Source organism: Ornithodoros turicata, chromosome 3 (genome assembly GCF_037126465.1).
Source record: "Ornithodoros turicata isolate Travis chromosome 3, ASM3712646v1, whole genome shotgun sequence".
Classification (NCBI taxonomy): domain Eukaryota; kingdom Metazoa; phylum Arthropoda; class Arachnida; order Ixodida; family Argasidae; genus Ornithodoros; species Ornithodoros turicata.
Window position 1 is genome coordinate 49,247,516 of NC_088203.1, and position 19,481 is coordinate 49,266,996.

The following is a 19,481-nucleotide window of genomic DNA, read 5'->3' on the forward strand; positions in this document are numbered from 1 at the left end:
TATATATATATATATATATATATATATGAATCCGTGAACGAACACCATTTTTTCTTTATTTTGTTCACTGTGCATCTTCCGAGACGCGTGTTTGCTTCACTCCCAGTGAGAGAGGGTGAAGGATAAGGGTGACACTTTCTCGCCGGGCACCCTATATATATGTAACATGGCCACCCCCAAAACCTCATCATCTCCACCCCACAGCTGTGTCCCCACGAAGGGCGACCTCTCAGTTCCAAGAAATGGGGAGAGGACTCCTTCCAAGAACAATTTGGGAGCGACGCTTCGACTGTCCCAAGCAGTCCGGACTCAACTATCGTCTCAGCCAGTTCATTTCCGTTATAGCTTGTATCCATTGTAAATAGTAATGTAAATAAACCTATATCACCCAATCACTCATCATCTCACCCCTACCACAACAAGCCACCGCCACGCGAGAGTTACACGAGTCGACAGGATATACCTTCAATCAGTGTCGCAATGCCGGGAAAGACGCATCTCAACATCGCCAAGTCCTCTGTGTCACCGGTCCCAGTCGGTGCCAATTTCACAAGACAACAGTGCTCGAGTGGTCACAACAAGACAGGATGAGCTACTTTCACGAACACCTTGAAGGGGAAGCTTTCAATTGTTACTTGTCTGACATCTTCGACACTGATGAAACATGGAAGGTAATCGAAAAATACATGACGCATCGTTTCGGAGCTGCGGTGACAGACCCTTTCCGTGAGTTTATTCACATGAAACTGAAGATCAGAGCATCAAAGAGTATTATGATATATGGCAATGAAATATAAATTAGGCAATTGCCCAACGCATCGAGGCATCTCAACGGAGAGTCGGATTAACGTCTCGTGCCCAAGAGAGGCCAAGACGTGAAAGTGATGGGGCGAGACTGGCAAAGCAACCCTGGGCAATGCCAACAAGCGAGTGCCGCATTTGTGCTGCAAGGGGTGTCCATGGACAAATGCATTGGCACAGCGAGTGTCCCAACAAGGCAGAAGTTTCAAGCACCGAAGTGGATTCGGGAAACGAGGAAAGCGACCCAAGGCATCACTAATTCACTTCCGTGCGCTGACCAACGGGCATCCCGGTTGACGCTGTTCTCGACACATGAGCCACCATCACCTGTGTCAACCAACCTGTTTTCCGCCGGCTCAAACTACAACTCGTCAATAACTCGAAGATCAGTGTACGACAAGTGAATTTAACCACCACCACCACCTTGGGTCGCACCACCATCGAGAACCTAACCGCAACTAACCGAAAGCTTTTTGTAGATGTGAAACAGCGTGCTAGGGATCTGCAATATCAGTTTGTGTGGCACAAATATGGCACGATCTATGTACGTAAAAACAGTGATACTGCTCCGATAAGAATTGTCTCGTGTCATCGATAAGATAAAGTGAAATCTGTGTTCGTAAGATTTGGGTTATCACTGTAAAATGATACAAAACTTGTCGCTTGATGTAGATAGTGTCGCCCCATGTTTATCTAATACTTGCTTCACGGAAACCTTCAATCGCTTAATAATAAGGTCTCAGAGCTCGAGGTGCTGTTTGGAAGCTTCGGTTCCACATTTAGTATTATTATGTTTACTGAAACGTGGTGTAAAAGTCGGGAAGAATTATTTAGAAGGGTATGATACGTTCTTTATGAACCGCACTCAAAAAAGGGGAGGTGGCGTTTGTATTTTGGCAAAAAAGGAATTTGTTTGCCAAGTTATAGAAGAATTTTCTGTAACATTTCCTAATTTTGAAGTTTTGACGATACACTCAAGAAACTGAATTTTTATTGTATGCCATCGCCCGCCATCGGGTGATCCTGTGAATTTCCTTTCACTTTTAGAACGTCTTCTTTCGTTTGTTGTAGAACAGCGTTGTACCTGCCCAAGCAGCACAATGCACTGAAAGTCGAGTGCAATAGGGGTGGACGGTATGTGTCTTATCAATGTTCTTTTGTTTCACAAGTCTGTTCAGGGCCTTCCACCTACCCGTCCACCCCTATTGCACTCAACTTTCGGTACATTGTGCTGTTTGGGTGTTATTTGGATGGCGATATTAACATTGACCTGTTTAAAGACTCCGCGCTTTGTGATGATTTTCATCCTCTTTAGTACACATAGCTTCGTTAACACAATTTCTCTCCATATGCGAGTAACCACAACTACCTCCACATTTCTAGATCTTTTTATTACAAATGGTGACACTTCTATTATGATGGCTGGGGTCATTAATGCGCCTATAAGTGATCACCTTCCAATATTTCTATCACATAATGTGAGTGTACCAAAGCTTAGGGAGCAATATAGGGAGTCGTTAGGTGATGATAGTCTTGATCTTTTTCGTGCCAGAATAATGAATTGTGACTGGAGCTTTGTTGCACGTATGTGTCAGCCAGAGGAGGCATACAGCGCTTTTTTCAACAAGTTCCTGGAAATTTATCAAGAATGTTTTCCGGTGGCTATTAAGACACGACATAAAAAATATAGAAAGCCCTGGATTACCCCCGGAATCATGAAAATTGTTAGACGACGAGATAAAATGTAAAAGGTGCTCTTAAAATACAGAAACCAGGAACGCTTACTTGAGTACAAGAAGCTTAGTAATTATGCAACCTCTGCAATTAGACGGGAGAAAGAGAGTTACTACACCAGTCTATTTTCCTCAATTTCCCAAAACAACTTGCGGAAAAATGTTAACGTACTCCTGGGCAAAAACCCGCGGTCCAGTGGCATTGATAGTGTGACACATGAAGGCTCCACATTAACTGGGTGTGACATGGCTGATTGCTTTGATTCGCACTTTCTTAATCAATTTGAAATGTGTCAAGATCCAACACTGGCTACAGCTTTCGTCACTTACCAGTGCACCCCAATCACTTTTCTTTTTCCCTGTTGACGAAAACGAGATTGTTTCAGCCATAGTTTCTATGAAAAACAGCAAAAGCCTGGATCCTTTTGATATGCAAATTGCTCCTATAAAAAATGTCCAGTATAACATACCGTCCCTGTTGGCACATCCCTTTAGCCAGTGTATCTCCCTTGGAGTTTTCCCAGCTAAAATGAAGATTGCAAAGGTTTGTCTTATTTACAAAGGTGGCGACCCACAGACGATGACTAACTATCGACCGATCTCCATACTGCCAGTGTTTGCAAAAATATTTGAAAAAGTCATCTATACACGTATGATCAGTTTTTTTTACCATAATTATATATTAACATCAGCTCAATATTGCTTCCGCAGATCAAAATCTACCGAGCGTGCTCTTTTAAAAATAAAAGAAACTATACCGGAGGGATTTGAGGATAAGTTACTCACGTTAGGCATCTTTTTGGACTACTCGAAGGCATTTGACTCGATCGACCATAGGATTTTGATGCAAAAGATTAGTCGTTATGGAGTGCGTGCACTCTCAGAAACGAAACGGATAAATTTACGCTTACGTCCAATCTTACCCTTACTAAGCGTAAAGTTCGACAAAATCGCAGACGCCGTATCCGTCAAGCTCTGTTTTATTCCCATAGCACCCGGAAACGCGCTCGCTGTAAGCGTAAAGGGCGGAGTTTTATGCGTAAATGGGACGGATGACATGATTTACTCTTATATCCTGACGCATACGATTTCGTCTTGACGGATAAACCGAAGCTCTGCGATGGAGTATTAGCTCTTTACGCCTATACTGACGCATATTGTTTTTCAATTGTTATACGGGCCCTGCCTTCTGAGAACACGTGCATGGTTCCGTGTGGAAAGCGTCTTTCCTTTCGCTTGGTTAACAGTCACTCTGGCGTCTCATATTATCCATTTACGCCTATATTGACGCTTATTGTTTTTCAATTGTTATACGGGCCCTGCCTTCTGAGGACACGTGCATGGTTCCGTGTGCAAAGAGTATTTTCTTTCTCTTCGTTAACGGTCACTCTGGCTTCTGGCGTCTCACGGTCTCACATCATGCACGGTCTAGCAAATGTAAGTTGTCACATTTTGCGCTGGGTGTCTGTAGTTTTTTTAATTCAATATTTCATTTGTGTCAAACTTATCACAGGAAGAGATGGCATAGAACGAGACAACGTCGCATGATATGTGGGCAAGGCACGCGGACGACGCTGCTTGAACAGTTGTGATTCTCCTTGCTGTCTCCGCGCTACAAATTCGTATGCGTACGCCCATTGTCCACCAGGTGAGACTCTTTTTGTTCTCATTTTTCTCGGATGTGAGTTTCTCCCCGTTGAAGCATCTTTGTTAATGATTCCTCAATCCGTTCTTGTAATAGGAGTTCGGATGATTATTGCTGATTACACCGCAGCATGATGTGTTGACATGAAGGAAATCGATTTTCTGATGGTCACGATTTTCGATAATGTGGTACAGGTGGTGGTTGTGGTGGTGCTGCAAAACACGTGTGGAACGCCACTTCTTAGACAGCTGAAATGAGTTACGCGTCTAACATTATTCAGTTAACTGTTATCTTAAAGGAGTAGAGTGTTTCCAGTTATAGTAAGTGGTTTTTGAAGTCCATGTTACGTTTATGACTATTTCATGTAAGCGGCCTCTGCGGGGATGGACTCAGGTCTGGCAAAGAGCACCTCATCGGCATGATTTATTTCGGCGTTACCATATTTATGAGATTAGCTTTCCTACTTAAACGCTAGAAACAGTATCAGTTCCGCGATATGTACTACTGCACAGACGCGTACACCCATTTGACAGTACCACAGATCACATCAACATGATAAAATAATTTACGGGTCTAACAAAATTCAGTTGAATGCTACTTAAAGGATGATAAAGATTTCAGAATGCTATGTTTGCCAGCCTGTGACCATTTCATGTGGGAGGTCTCTGGAGATGACCCAGGTCTGGCGAAGAAGACCTTATCTGCATCACGTATTATGACGCTAGCACATTTTCGAGATTAGCTTTCTCATTGAAATGCAATACCATATCTTTGGAATCTAATGTTGAACGGACATGCGTAGCCATTTGACCATATCAGGAAGCACATTATTTTGCGCTCATGACAATAAACTTCTATGTCCAGCATCCCAAGGAACAGGACATGACATGCTCTCCGTAGCCATGCTGGACTGCGTAATACCACGCATGCACCCTCAGCTGCATTAGGTGGTGCTCCTAAAATTTCTACTGCGCGACACATTCTGGGAAGAAATACACAAGACTCTACTCCCTCATGCATTTACAACCAGTACTCACCTCTAAAGATGACTTGTAAGTTGTGACTGCTTCATGAGTAATGATGCATTGTTCGATAAATGCAACGTCTGCAATACACTGTACTACAGGGTGTTCAAAATTAAGCTTCCACGAGCGCTACGCAAACACAGCGATGACAGGAAACCGGATGATAACTTTACGCTACTTGTGTAAGAAACAGCTGCTGCTAATTATGTAGCACCTGTTTCTTACTCAAGGAACATGAAAATAGCAGCCAGTTTTCTTTTGTTCGCCGATTTATAAAGTGCTAGTGAAAGCTTAATTTTGAACACCCTGTATACTTCAGTTATTATACGGTGATTTCACGCCGGATCATGCACGGTGGTGATTTTTTTTTTTTTCAAGCATATATTAAAACCTCGTCTTTAGGAGGCATATTGGCGCTGAAAGTAGCTGAAAATAATCGGTGGTTGTATTTTAATGAATTATCATTCTGATGTGGACATTTCGACCATTGCGTTTCCTACGCAGTTTGACGCCACGTACCTTCATAACTATTTAACACTTTTTTTTTTACATATTGTCTGGGGTGGGTAGCATTGCATTGTAAGTTGTGGAGATCCTAAGGTTTGCCTTTGAGGAGATAAAAAATCGCAAATTTGCCTTATTTGTAAAATATGGTACGTTTTGGGAACCTCACAACTCGGTTCCCAGTTGAGATACCCGGATCTGATACCCGATATCTAAATGACATAATTAACATTGATGACGATTGTGAATTTATTTCGTATGCGGACAATGCAAGCGTGTTTTCCAGTGGCTCTGATATTGATGTAATAGCCACTACTGCTAACGAGATGTTTTGCAACTTGGAAAAATGGATTAATTTAAACTCTTCACGCATTAATAGTAGTAAAACTGAAGCAATCATATATCGACCAAAAACAGGAGTGTTAGTCTAAATAAAGAGATAGTATATCTTAATAGTCCTGTTGATGTTGTAAAATGCATCAAATGTTTGAGTGTCATCTTTAACGAACAGTTGCTATGGGATGAACACATTGAATACGTTCGTGACTGGATGGGCAGGTTGAAACGTGATCCTTCGATGCATCCAAACAGGAACGAGGACAAACACGAGAGACGCGCTACGTTCGCATTGAATACGTTCAGAATAAACTGTGCAAAATATTAGGCATGATCGCTAGGCATAGACTCGTGCTCCCTTTTCGAATAAGCTACTACTATTGCCGTTCACTGTTCATGTCTCACCTAAACTATTGCCATTCAGGCAATGGGGTACGGCAACTAAGAATAGTCATGATGAACGCTTGCCAGCAAAATGAACGATGTTACGAGTAGGAATATATGGGATGCGCGGTGTCGAATTTACGCATTTTCCGTAGATATCCCTCACAAAAAGCCTATTGGGGGCGTTGCCCCAACTCACAATACGACGTACTCGCTATGCGAAGAAAGGGCATTTCGAGACGAACAAAATGATGTAGATTACTTTCGGGTATCACAACTGGGGGACGAGTTGTGAGGTTCCCAATACGTACCATATTTTACAAATGAGGCAAATGTTCGATTTTTTATCTCCTCGAAGGCAAATCTTAGGATCTTCACAACTTAGGATTCAATACTACCCACCCCAGACAATACGTAAAAAAAAGAAAAAAAGAAAAAGAAGAGTGATAACCTGAGTATGTGAGTAGTGTTGAAGATGCGTGGCGTCAAGCTGCGTAGGAAGCTCACATCTGAATGATAATTCATTAAAAATACCCACCAATTATTTTCAACTACTTTCAGCACCCATTTGCCTCCTAGGGTCAAGGCTTTAATATGTGTTTGAAACAAAAAAAAATTGAAGAGGTCGATCGGACCACCCTGCCTGATGCGGTGTGGAATCACCCTATATATTATTAGTTTATGACCTGTCTGCTATGGATTTCTTTTTGTATATGTCTCATATTCTGTGTAGCTCAGTGCCTCATCCTGTGATATAACGCTCATTAAATGTAATGTAATCCAATTACTAGCTCATATAGCTAGTCTACAATTTATATTTTGTTGTGTTGAAGTGTTGTGAAGATGCACAAATGTCATTTCATAATTCTCCTAAATATTGCAGGTGTTGTAATCTGTTGGTTTATGGCTAGTATGCTGTTCCCATTTTTTTTTATGTTTGGTCACGTGCACCTTAAGACACACCATTTTCATGCCATAGGTGCAATATTCTATAAACACATTCATGTATATATTATTCTGGGCTCCTTCCTGCAATAAAGTGGAATTATTTGGCGAATTTTTCTTGCACTACGGTTTATATGCGTGCTACTAACGCTGTTCTGATTTAAATAAGATAGCGGCGTACGCGGGCTATAGTGAGACGATGAACCCGGTTCAAGTGATGCACTCGTGCTTCTTATTTTTCTTTGGACTGTCGCGAGAACTCTTGTATATTGCTTGCCTTGCGCAAGAACGTGCCTTTTATATCTGTTATTCACGTGATGGATGTGTTTATCTGTGTCATACGATTTTGCAGTGCAGTGGGCCTAGCTATTGTGGCGCACTGTCAATTGCCAAGTCTTTTGGATGAGCAACAAGCTATGCCTATACCATGGATATCTTTTAAGCGATAGCATATAAGAGTGAACGGGCTTCCGTCCGTATACATGCTTCGTGCACCTATGTGGTACTGCTGACGAGTCTGCGATGATACCAACTGTTTCTTCATGCCCTGTGAGATTCGTATCATCGAGATCCTGTTGTAGCAGCTGTTCTTTTTTTCCTATGAAACAATTTCGCATGGTATGCCGTCTTTGCACAGAGAATTGCAACCCCAGAATGCCTCACACTACGCATCATATCTGGGAACCTTAGGCGCCGCGTGATGTCAGCGTTCCTTGGGCAGGCAATAGCTGCAATGCAAAATTGACAGGCAATCCGACTTTCCGTCTACTGCTCTGGAAAATTCTTTCTGGTGCTTTTGGCAATCGGGAACCACATACACTTTTCCAGAACAGCGGCCGGAAAACGCATTGCGGGTCATTTCAGAATTGCAGCCGTTGCCTGTACAAGGATCGTGAGGCCACGTGACGTCTACGGTGCTCAGGTTTGACGCATACTATGTGGTATTTTTAGGTGCAGTAAGCAGAATCACAAGGGTAGCCAAACAACCGATAGAATAACCGGCATGGAACACCGCTTAAAATAGGGGTAAAAAAATTGACGATTTTTTACGCTTACTATCCGTCATACTTTTATGCGTAAGGTGTTGACCCTTATAATATGGGTCAAAAATTTGACGATTTTTGTCCCATACTATACAGTTTCTTTGTGAGAGTGTGGCATCGCTCTGTCATCATGGCAACCTGTCCGCTGTGGCGTACCACAGGGAAGCATGCTGGGATCTCTATTATTTATACTATATACCAATGACATTGTTAATTTATGCTCTGATACGCAGTTTATGATGTATGCTGACGATACCAGCTTGCTCTTCCGTGGTGCGGATGCTAATGAAGTTGTTGAAAACGCGAACTCGCTGTTGCTCAAAATTTCGAGTTGGTCCAAGACAAATTGTTTGAAACAAAATCCTAACAAAACGAAAACTGTCTTTTTTCGAGTTGTAGCTGTCACGCGTGAGATTCATTTAGATGACGAACAAATTCCTCTTGTCGATACAGTGAAAATCTTGGGTGTATATTTCACTGCCACTTTGCACTGGAACACGCATATCCAACACGTTCGGTCAAAGTTAGCCCCAGTGCTTGGTCTAATGTACAGATGCAAAGGTGTTTTACCTAAGGAGGTGTTACGTATGATATATTATGCACACATTGATTCACATATAAACTACTGTCTTATAGTATGGGGCACATCTTCAGCAAATTCGCTCTCTCAAATATTAACGGTTCAAAAAAAGCTCTTACGCATATTAGAAAATCTATCATACAATCACACCACTCGTGTACTTTTCGAGAAATATAAGGTACCTCAAATTCACAATATGTATAATTACAAACTTGCTTTGACTTACAGGAGGGCGGTTAGGGCGAACTTGAGGGAATTCTTAGACATTGCGAACATAAAACCCGCCTATCGCTCTTACAATTATCGAAATCCCTCTACGTATAAATTTTCACAAATTAGGACGCCATATGGGTTCCAGAAAGTGAATAACTTGGTGAGATTATTAAATAGTAGCACAGACGATATCACGATAATAAATAATGGGGAGTTACTGGCGCAGTTCTGCAGACTGGAATTACTCTATTTGAGAGTGTATGAGTTTTTGTTCTTGAGCTTGGCTTGGATTCTTATGTATGTATGTGTTTTTTGCTACTGCTGAGACAGCATCATTATGTATTATAGAGTGTCTGTGTTTTGCTGCTGGCGGGGGGTGAGGACTCTGTCAAGTCTTCTTAGACTTCTTTTCCTCGCCCGCCCTTAAGTCAGTGAGAAATAAATTATTATTATTATTAATCACCGTTGTGCGCAAAAGGGGGATTACGTAAAATCCTTGTTCCACCATCCTTGCGCAAACAAGCGATAAAGAATGCGCACGAAAATTACGGCCATGTCGGAGTCAAAAAGACGCTCAGCCTCCTCTCTCCACAGTATCATTGGAAAAGTATTATGGCGGACGTTTCTAATTAAGTTAAGCACTGCGACATTTGCCAACGCTGTAAAAAATTGAAGAAGAAAAAGTTTGGCCTCCTCGAGTCACTTCCTCTCGCAGCGGAACCCTTCGACCTTGTCGCAGTGGACACAATTGGGGGTCTCGCAGGTTACAATTCTGCGAAGCGCTTCATTCACCTATCAGACAGAGGTACTGGATTCCTTGGCAGTAGATTCAAACGATTTTTGAAGAACAACGTCATTCATCAAGTGACAACATCCACACAACGACCACTGTGCAACCGAACGAACGAAAGGACCAATCATACGATCATGACCAGACTAAAATGAAAATGAATGAAAATCCTCCATGGCCAAACTCCATGGCCAAAACTATTGGAACAAGTTGTGTGTGAGTACAACAACACACCCCATGAAGTTACCGGCTATTCTCCATCGTTCCTCCTCTTTGGGAAACTTCCATATCCAGGCCTGATTAACAACCCGAGACCCAGCCTATGAAGAAGCAAGACGGGAAGCGCTTGAAACCGCACCAAAAACAAGGTCGCCTACGACAAAATATTTGTACAAGAATTTACCCCCGGCGAGCGAGTTTTTCTAGAGACAGTGTGGCACCCCAATAAAGGGAAGCTCCCCTGTCATGGAGGGCCCTTTTACAATCCCACGGAAAGTGTCAAACGTCAATTACGAGATTGACCGACATGTGCTTCCCCTCAACCGCTCAACGGACATATTGTATATTAGCAAGCTTTGACGGTACTTGGACCCCCGTAACTGCAGTTTGAGGGCGGGGGGACGTGTGACATAGCCATCCCCCAAACCTCGTCATCTCCATCCCACAGCTGTGCCACACGAAGGGCGACCCTCAGTTCCAAGAAATGGGGAAGAGGACTCCTTCCAAGAACAATTTGGGAACGACGCTTCGACTGTCCCAAGCAGTCCGGACTCAGCCATCGTCTCAGCCAGTTCACTTCCGTTATAGCTTGTATCCATTGTAAATAGTAATGTAAATAAACCTGTATCATCCAATCACTCACATCTCAACCCTTCCCCACCCAACCACCGCCACGCAAGGGATACATACAGGGTGTCCCAGAAAACGTGTAATTGAATTATAATAAAAAAGCTACACCACCAAGAATCATGTGGTCAACGGCATTTGTTCTTATTAGGTTTTTGCCACCGCCTTATGTGAATGTTATGTATCGTAAGTTTAATTATGTAAATACTTGCGAACTGAACTCGGAAATTTGCCAAGTATAGGTCACTTTTTTACCCCACCAATATGAAGACCGTGCCGAATTCGCTCAAATTCATGATAATTGACAGTGATATTCACGAGCTATCCCATCGGGAAAAATAGCCGGCGCCTTTCAGAGCACCGGATCATAGCGCGCGATGACTTTTTGAGCGCAATCGCTCTCAGTTCGAAGGAGGTTCCAAAGCCAGCCCACAGACAGGTTGGTAGAAAATGTAACAGCACCTAAAATTGGGAGACGGAAAGCATTATCCCAGCAAAAGTCGGACACCATTAGCCATGAGAGAACTGATGTTCTGAGACTGGAACAACATGGAAGGGACAAATACATACAAAGCCTCAATTTGCCTAAGAAATTAACGATGAAAGATGAAAGTCACTGAAAAGGTTGGCCAGCTGTAGGAGTCGAACCCACATCTTCTGGATTGCCGGTCCAGGGCTCTACCAATTGAGCTAAGCTAACACGCCTTCTCAGCGGCTTCCAGGGTGCGTCATCTGAAGGGACAAACGCAGGCCTGCGTCGATCCCGTAGTATGAATGCGCGTATGAGTGAGCAAAAATGTAAGAGTGAGAGGAGGATGGGTGAGAGAGAGTGGCTGGTTTGTCCCTTCAGATGACGCTCCCTGGAAGTCGCTGAGAAGGCGTGTTCGCTTAGCTCAATTGGTAGAGCCCTGGACCTGCAATCCAGAAGACGTGCGTTCGATCCCTACAGCTGGCTAACCTTTTCAGTGACTTTCATCTTTCATCAACAATAAGCCATGCCTGTCTTATCTCTTTCTGCGATGCCGGGGTGGGCTGGGTTTCCAACTTCCTTTCGTCGGACCGACAAAGATTGCGCTGAGAAATTCATCGCGGCTGAGAAATTCATCGAATGCGTGTTAGCTTAGCTCAATTGGTAGAGCCCTGGACAAGTAATCCAGAAGATGCGGCTCCGAGTCCTACAGCTGGCTAATCTTTTCAGTGACTTTCATCTTTCATCGTTAATTTCTTAGGCAAACTGAGGCTTTGTATGTACTTGACCCTCCTATGTTGTTCCAGCCTCAGAACATCTGTTCTTTCATGTTCAACAGTTGCCGCCTGCGTCGATCCGGCCGTATGAATGTGTGTATGTGTGTGAATGTAAGAATGAAAGGAGGATGAGTGAGGGAGAGTGGCTGGTTTGTCCCTTCAGATGACGCACCCTGGAAGTCACGGAGAAGGCGTGTTCGCTTAGCTCAATTGGTAGAGCCCTGGACCGGCAAACCAGAAGACGTGGGTCCGAGTCCTACAGCTGGCTAACCTTTTCAGGGACTTTCATCTTTCATCGTTCATTTCTTAGGCAAATTGAGGCTTTGTATGTATTTGTCCCTTCTATGTTGTTCCAGCCTCAGACCATCAGTTCTTACATGTGTTGCGTCTCTTTGATATATACGTCCACAGACATTTGCTAGTTAGTCAATCTTGCAAAGTTTCTTAAAAATTGCTTTACTTTGCCTTTACGTCAAGTGTACCGACAGCCGCACTTGGCTGACCACATATACATCATGTATGCGGATATGCAGCATATGTACATGATATAGGTAATGCGAGTATTTATATGAATCACGTTGAGGTTCTTCTTAAACTGCACTGCGTGGAGTGACAGAACTATTCACACATATTGGTCTGTAAGAAAAGCTCCTAGTACTCGAAATATACATGTAGAATTTCATATTCAATTCGTAGTTAAAACTGAATACGCAGGAAACGTCGTAGTTATTTAAAGAAATAGCCCTAAAATAGTGAGGTGATGTCGGAGGACAAATGTGCGGCAGCATGACCGTGTGAAACAGCTGGGAAAATTATATAATGGGCGCGTTGTCTTCTGTGTGTGAGTGTCGTCTCAGTCCTATCGGTTAGGAGTGTACTTACCCCCAACAGTAAAGAAGATTGTGAGTAGGGCGAAAGCTCTGCCTTCCGTGTCATATAGAAATGAAGCCAGGTAGCTTATAGAGATGGTCACGCAGGCCATTGGAACCAGCAGAATCAGTGCGGCAACTGGAAAAAAGAACCACAAGTAATCTCTTTCTGCAACGGAACCGAGAGAACCTCCGTGAGATGGGGTTCAAGAGGATGAGCAGATGATGATAATAGGTGATTTTGCGTCGTGAGACAACCATGCCTATAAGCGATGCCACAAGAGTCCGTCTGCGTTGTGGTTTGCATACTTGAGGATTCTTTAACGTACGCCATAATCTCAGCAGACAGCACACCATATTTGACATCACATGCGGCAGATAGCGTGTCTACGCAAGTTGTACTCTGCCACAAAGTTGCGGGCGTCCCCGACCGGTATCGAACCCGCTACGAACTCATCCACTGACACCGGCGGTAGGCGGGCCCTCTATCAAAAAGAGTAGAAAGGTAGCAAATCCGTCGAACCGGTGAAGGAGGCTATCTTAGCTAGGGCTGGCAACTCCTACAGTTTTCAGAATCCGGGGTTTAGGGGTTTCTAAACGTGGATCCCGGGATCCTGCGACCGTGTTGGGATTATTCTGAAGCTATTCCCAGGATGCCGTCGAGAAATATGTCCACCTGTACATCCATCATACTATGTATCAGAAACTGCGATACAGTGCGCGTTTCCTGTCATTCCTGCGGGACCTTGTAGTGGAAGAAAACACACACACACACACACGCAAATGAAAGGAAAAAATAAACACTGCTGTCTGGGCAAAGGTTTCGCCACGTATAATATTGAGCTTTCGCACCGTACAGGAATATCGATTTTGTGTTGGAATGCAGCTCTTCCCGTCCGCTACGGAATATCTTATGGCTGCGCCCCAGCATATCTCCCGCAGATAGCAGTGCACGAGAAGACATGCCGGTGAGCACGTATATACTTAAATTGGTTTTCGCATCTTCCGCTGGAGTATTCTGGGGACTGTGGAGTTTTGCTCTTCCCCCTTTTACTCATCCACGGTGTAAATCGCTTGGTCCATTGCACACACTTTTTGGTGTTCCTTTACGCCCGAACGAATGGTGTTTACTAAAACACTCTTGTCAAGTTCCGTTAAAGCACCATGGAAAGTGGGGAGAAGCAAATTTATCTAATTGACCTGGTTCAAATGTGTGACCACTGTATTATTTTTTTGCACCATAACTACTGTCCTGGAGAACACTTTACGCCCACTACAGATGTTTCAATCCCCCGCTTTCGCGAAACCCTGCGCTTTTCTGTGAAGGCCACGTGACGAGCCAGAGAACGTGCGTCACGTTGTGAAGAAGCACCTGCATGCACTCAGTCGAGGGATCGCGGAGTGACGTCACCAGGGGTCAGTCATCTATACTGTGGAGGTGGCGGAGGTTGGAGCGTCGTCTGCTGCGTACGTTTCTCTCAGTTTCTTCTGACAGACGCTTCTGTTCAGCAGCTCGGGTTGTGGTGCAGGTGCTTATTCTTTCTTTCTTCTTCGTGGAGGTAAAGTGAGGACAGCGAAAGCCCATGGCTTGCTTTGCCGTTTACATTGCTCACTCGCGTCAGGTGAATTTGCCACGGATCAAGATGTCGCTTCGGATAGATCAGAACTCGGCGCTAACGGATTTCGCGACGCTTGGTGGGGTCTTGTAATCAGTCTAATTGAAATGTAGACTGCATATACGGACTTCAGTGCCAGGTTGAACTTCCTCATTTTGAATCAAGGCAAGCCACCCACTTGTTGCCGGCTCATCTGCCGGAACCTGATGCACGTGGAAGTCGCACGCCCTTCTTGTTTTCGTTCGCGCAGCCTCGAACTCCACATGGCATCACTGCAGGCCTCCTCAATGAAGTACACGCTTGTGTAACGCACGGGTTCTACGTATACAGGCTCTATGCTCCCCTTCGACTAAATGAAACGAAAACGATAGACGTATCAAACCGCAAAGAACCACTTGAACATCTCCACATATGAGATGCCGATGCCGACCTACATTGGGTACGTACTCTGTACTCGTAGACGCACGCAATGATGATAAAAGAACCACCGTAGCGTGCCATCCGTAAACAGATATCAATTTGAAAATGTTTATTTTCCGGTTTGATATCGCAGAATGAATAGCAGCGAACAAGTATGGCACGTCGCTCTGCCGAGAGCAGACGAATTTTTCCCAGCGAATGAGGCGCATCGACGGTGCGACGTCACAGGACTGGAGGAGTGGCTTGGAGATAAGGTCCGGAAACCTCCCGTCGCGGCGGCATTTTTTACAATTGAATTGTGCTGTTGTGGGACGTTTTTGTGGCGAAATATTTTTCATGCATGCTTTTCATGGAGCATTTCACGAAATACAAGCGGTTTTTATACAGCTTCAGTATCCCTTCCATGCTCCATTAAAAAGCGGAAACATCCTTAAAGCGGAAGAATTGTATTGAAAACACCTTTTAGGATGGAGTTGTTTTTGGCAAAAGCTCTCGCGGCAGCATGCCGATACATGCACTGTTAGAAGGAAAGGTATATAAAAGGTGCAAAAAGGTATAAATAAGGTCTAGAGTGCGATATTTATACCTCATCACCATTGTCTATACCCTGTTCAAACCATGTGTAAGGTATAGATCTCTGATTCTATGCCTTCCGCGGTAGCTGAGGGTATAAAAAAGTACTTCTATGTTACGATTACACCTTCAGCGTTTTGTATACCTTTTCTTCCGCAACATCTGGGATCACATTAATTTGTGACGGCGACTATATCATCTCAGTTAAACAATAAGTTGATTTAAAAACATAGTAAGTAATACAGTAGCATTCTAATTATATTGGGTACTGACATCTGGAATCCAATTGTTTGATCCCAAAATAAATAAATTTACACGCCCTCACTTCTTAAGTTGCTTCCCGGGCGAAGGATGGTCTCCACCATGTGTAGCCGCGGTGTGTTGTATATATGTATCTGTTCTCCAGCAAATGCTAACTGCTCCTGGAAATATTTTTCCTAATATTTGTTGGTGTTGCTTCTTGGTTTCCAATTTAATGCTAATTGTTACTTAATTTCTTTCCTCTCCGATTCACATCCATGCTTTGTGAGTTTGTGCGCGAGAGTCTCCAGGTATTCTTTTTATTTTCTTTTATCGTGACTTTGGTCCTTTTTTTTTAATATTTGTGGAATGCTGCGCTGGGAAGCCGCCACTCGGATATGACGCTGAAACACATCGAATATTACCGTTTTCTTCAATTATACCCACAAGGTCTTCAACATATACCCTCAAGGAGGTATATCTTTATACCCTGAGGTGCAAATAATATACCTTCAGGGAGGTATAAAGATAGTATACCTTGAGGAAGGTATAGCGTTTATACCTCAAAGGGTATGCGCCCTGGGACAAGCCGTTTATACCCCAAAAGGTATAAATTTTTCTAACAGTGTAGAGTTTAACCTTCTTGCTTCTTCGCCACCTTGAACACGGCAGACTTTCAACCGTGGTTCCATCGTACAACCTAAATCGGAACGAAATGCGTCACAGGCACGCCTCGTCAGCTTGATAACACTGAGGGACTAGTGTGGTGACCTAGGCACCCTCGATGGGCTATATTGCCGTATCGGATGGATCATGTACTGAAATACAATTTGTTGGAACACGTTAGTTCAGTTAGTAGGGCGGAAAACGTCTGTAACGGTGACGGGAATGCGTTTTTTGTGCCTGCACGTACGCCTGCAATGAGTCAGAAATATCACCTAAATCCCTAAAATCCTCCCCTGTCAAATGCTGCATTTTAACTCAGGATATTGTGATTACTTGCTGTGCGGAGCTATGAAACCAGCATACTTTTTTTCACGAACACCATTTTAACACTATAACACACCAGTTCAAAAGAGGTGTAAAATAGGTGCATTGAACGTAAACACGTATTTCAGCACCTCACTTTACATACTTCATGATCGACATTGGATAAAATGTGGTGTTTATCGATATTACACATTTAGTAACGCTCTTCTTGCACGCTCTGTATCAGTTGGACAGAAAAGGGTGTGTTTATAAGAAAACACACGTCTCGAGCGAATAAAGGTTTAACATTATCTAGTGTGTGATCTAGAGCATCCAAATCTGTTTTCTCAAAAGGCAGTCGCAGCTTTTTCTTTTCACTTTCAAACATACGTATTCCTGGTGATTAAACGAACAAACACCAGAAATTCTGCAGAGAGAGAGAGAGAGCCTGATGGATCAGAAGATTCACAATGCAATTTGAGGGTTGTGCTTGGCTATAGCTTGCCTGGTTCACATAGGTGAGCAGATGACGACTTTGTCATGTGTCATGAACGGTGAGACTAGGTCGGCTTCGGATAGCAAATAATATTTTTTAGGGGAGTGCCGCTTAAAACCAAAAGTCCGTAAGACATCGTTCTTTCCTTTTAAGTCGAACGACCGCATAATCATTGTCCAGGAAGCCACAATTCATTATACCGACATCGCGGGATTTTGGGATCCCAGGATCCGAACCCTACTTCCAGCCTTGAAGAGCAAGAAATGTCTTGGAGAAGAACAGTGTCTGCAATAATTTTGGCGTCTCTCGTCCTGAAGAATTTCCTTTAATATATCAAAGACAGAAAATTTCAATCATCGTCCTTGCACAAAAGCTCACGTTGCTTCATGCACAATATGCGGGATCTCAAAAGTAACAAGAAAGAAATGGAGGGGGTTCTTCTGTTATTCCTTAAAGTTTCGACCGCGGGTCTATTGGACTGTCTCGCGTAGCGTACATTTACGATTAGGCGAAGTGAAAAGCTGTTGGTTGATACTGACCTTTCGTACTTGTGAAAGTGTCGTTGTAAAAAATAAAAATTATGCACATGATGATCCAGGTCACAACAAAAGTGACGGCATCGAAGAAGAGATTGGAGAACCAAAAGACGATGCTGGACATTCCGCTCATCAGTTGAAGCGCCTTGCAATTGCTGGTACGTTCCATGATGGCGAAAAGGACCGCCACAGCCGCAGTGAATGACGTAATCAATGGGAACGCCACACCGCGATAAATGTTTCGCCACTGTGAGATAACCCCGCCCTCGTGATCGTATTTGGCGGTTATACCGGACGTGTTCCTGTCGTAGTAGGTATTGTCGATGACGGCTGTTACCGTTATCCGAGCCGTGCCTTCACCGGACACCGAGCGTAGAACTGCTGTACTTGCCAGAAGCTCACTGAGACAGTGACTGCCAGCGTAGATGGGGTTCCACCACGCCACAATCCTATAATAGATATTACACTGTTACTGCAAGAAGTATTTCAACATTCGAACCACGCACGTATAGCAAGATAAACGCAGATATACGTTGGTAAAAATAAATAACGAAAATGAAAAATATCGGTCTCACTGCTGATGCAACAAGCAGTAAAGCGATAACAATCGTTCCAAGTGTAGGGGCAGAATTTGTGGCTTTTCTAGAATCCGGGGCTTTTTGTCATTATGACATTTCATGATTATTTTCATGATATGTGCCAAGAGACTATTTTTGGGACTACCGCTGCTTCAAACAGTGACATACAGTGTTTTGTGAATACCGGGGTCTTTATGACATTCCATGACTATTTCATGGCATGTGTCATGAATCAATTTTATGGGGCTACCGCTGCTTCAAACAGTATCATGCACTGTTTTATGATCAACGACAGTCATTATGGCATTCCAAGACTATCTTCACGGAAAGCGCACTTCCTTGAGCTGACCTTGCCTTTTATGAGCTGAAGAGATATGATACGTGATATGCCACTACGAAGTTGTCGAGAATGCGACGGTGCTACGCTGTTAGAACAACCACAGTCTTTCAATACTCTCTCTGGTCTGGAAACCCCGCGAAAAGTTTCTGTAGGGCACCGCGCTTCCACATGGTGGCGCCACCGTTAGTCTGAGGGCGACCTTCGGATGTTGTTTGGGTTGCTGCTACGGGTGAAGCCGCGGTTCTCTGGCTGTATTTAAGAACACACGACTTACAGTGTGTGTTCCAGGTGAGGTGCCGATGCACAACTTAACAAATGTACATGATAAAGCCTCCGTTAATCCTTGCGTTAATCACGATTGATTTTACAGCAATTTCGTCGTATGCCCGCTCGTACTCTGCGAGGTAAGTCGAAGCTCACTCGCGTTCCAGAGACCACTGCTTGGGGATCATATCGCACCCTCTACTCAGCACCCCAGTCAGAAAATTCTGTTCTACTGATGTCCATCGGATATATTTTCACGGAGACACGGATATCCGCAGAATAATGAAATTCCTCCAGCGGAGATACTACGGTGATCCACTTGGCCGGGCTTCGAACTTCCTACGAACGTTCACTTTGCGGACATAATCAGGAGATACGGACATAAAAAGGAGCTGTCTGGGATGTAGCGTGTATCTCGAGCGCGTGTTACTTTTTTATTTTTCAGAAGTCAGTATGCGCTTTGTAGTAAAATATAAAGCGTGTTTCCGCC

At 43.7% G+C, this 19,481-nt stretch overlaps 1 protein-coding gene and 1 long non-coding RNA gene across 4 annotated transcripts in view; one reads left to right on the top strand and one right to left on the bottom strand.

Annotated features, from left to right (window-relative positions):
• The window catches only part of LOC135387031 (phospholipid-transporting ATPase ABCA1-like), a 476,077-nt gene that overhangs the window by 119,104 nt on the left and 337,492 nt on the right, over positions 1 to 19,481 (bottom strand). For all 3 annotated transcript variants that reach the window (XM_064616460.1, XM_064616459.1, XM_064616458.1), the window contains 2 exons: positions 17,813 to 18,258; positions 12,973 to 13,098 (listed from right to left, as the gene is read on the bottom strand). In XM_064616460.1, coding sequence (XP_064472530.1) covers positions 12,973 to 13,098; positions 17,813 to 18,258 — 572 coding nt within the window. The remainder of the gene's footprint in view (positions 1 to 12,972; positions 13,099 to 17,812; positions 18,259 to 19,481) is intronic.
• LOC135387030 (uncharacterized) lies at positions 3,897 to 5,198 on the top strand. Its single transcript, XR_010420797.1, has 3 exons — positions 3,897 to 3,971; positions 4,048 to 4,182; positions 5,044 to 5,198. It is a non-coding gene; the product is annotated as an uncharacterized LOC135387030 (long non-coding RNA).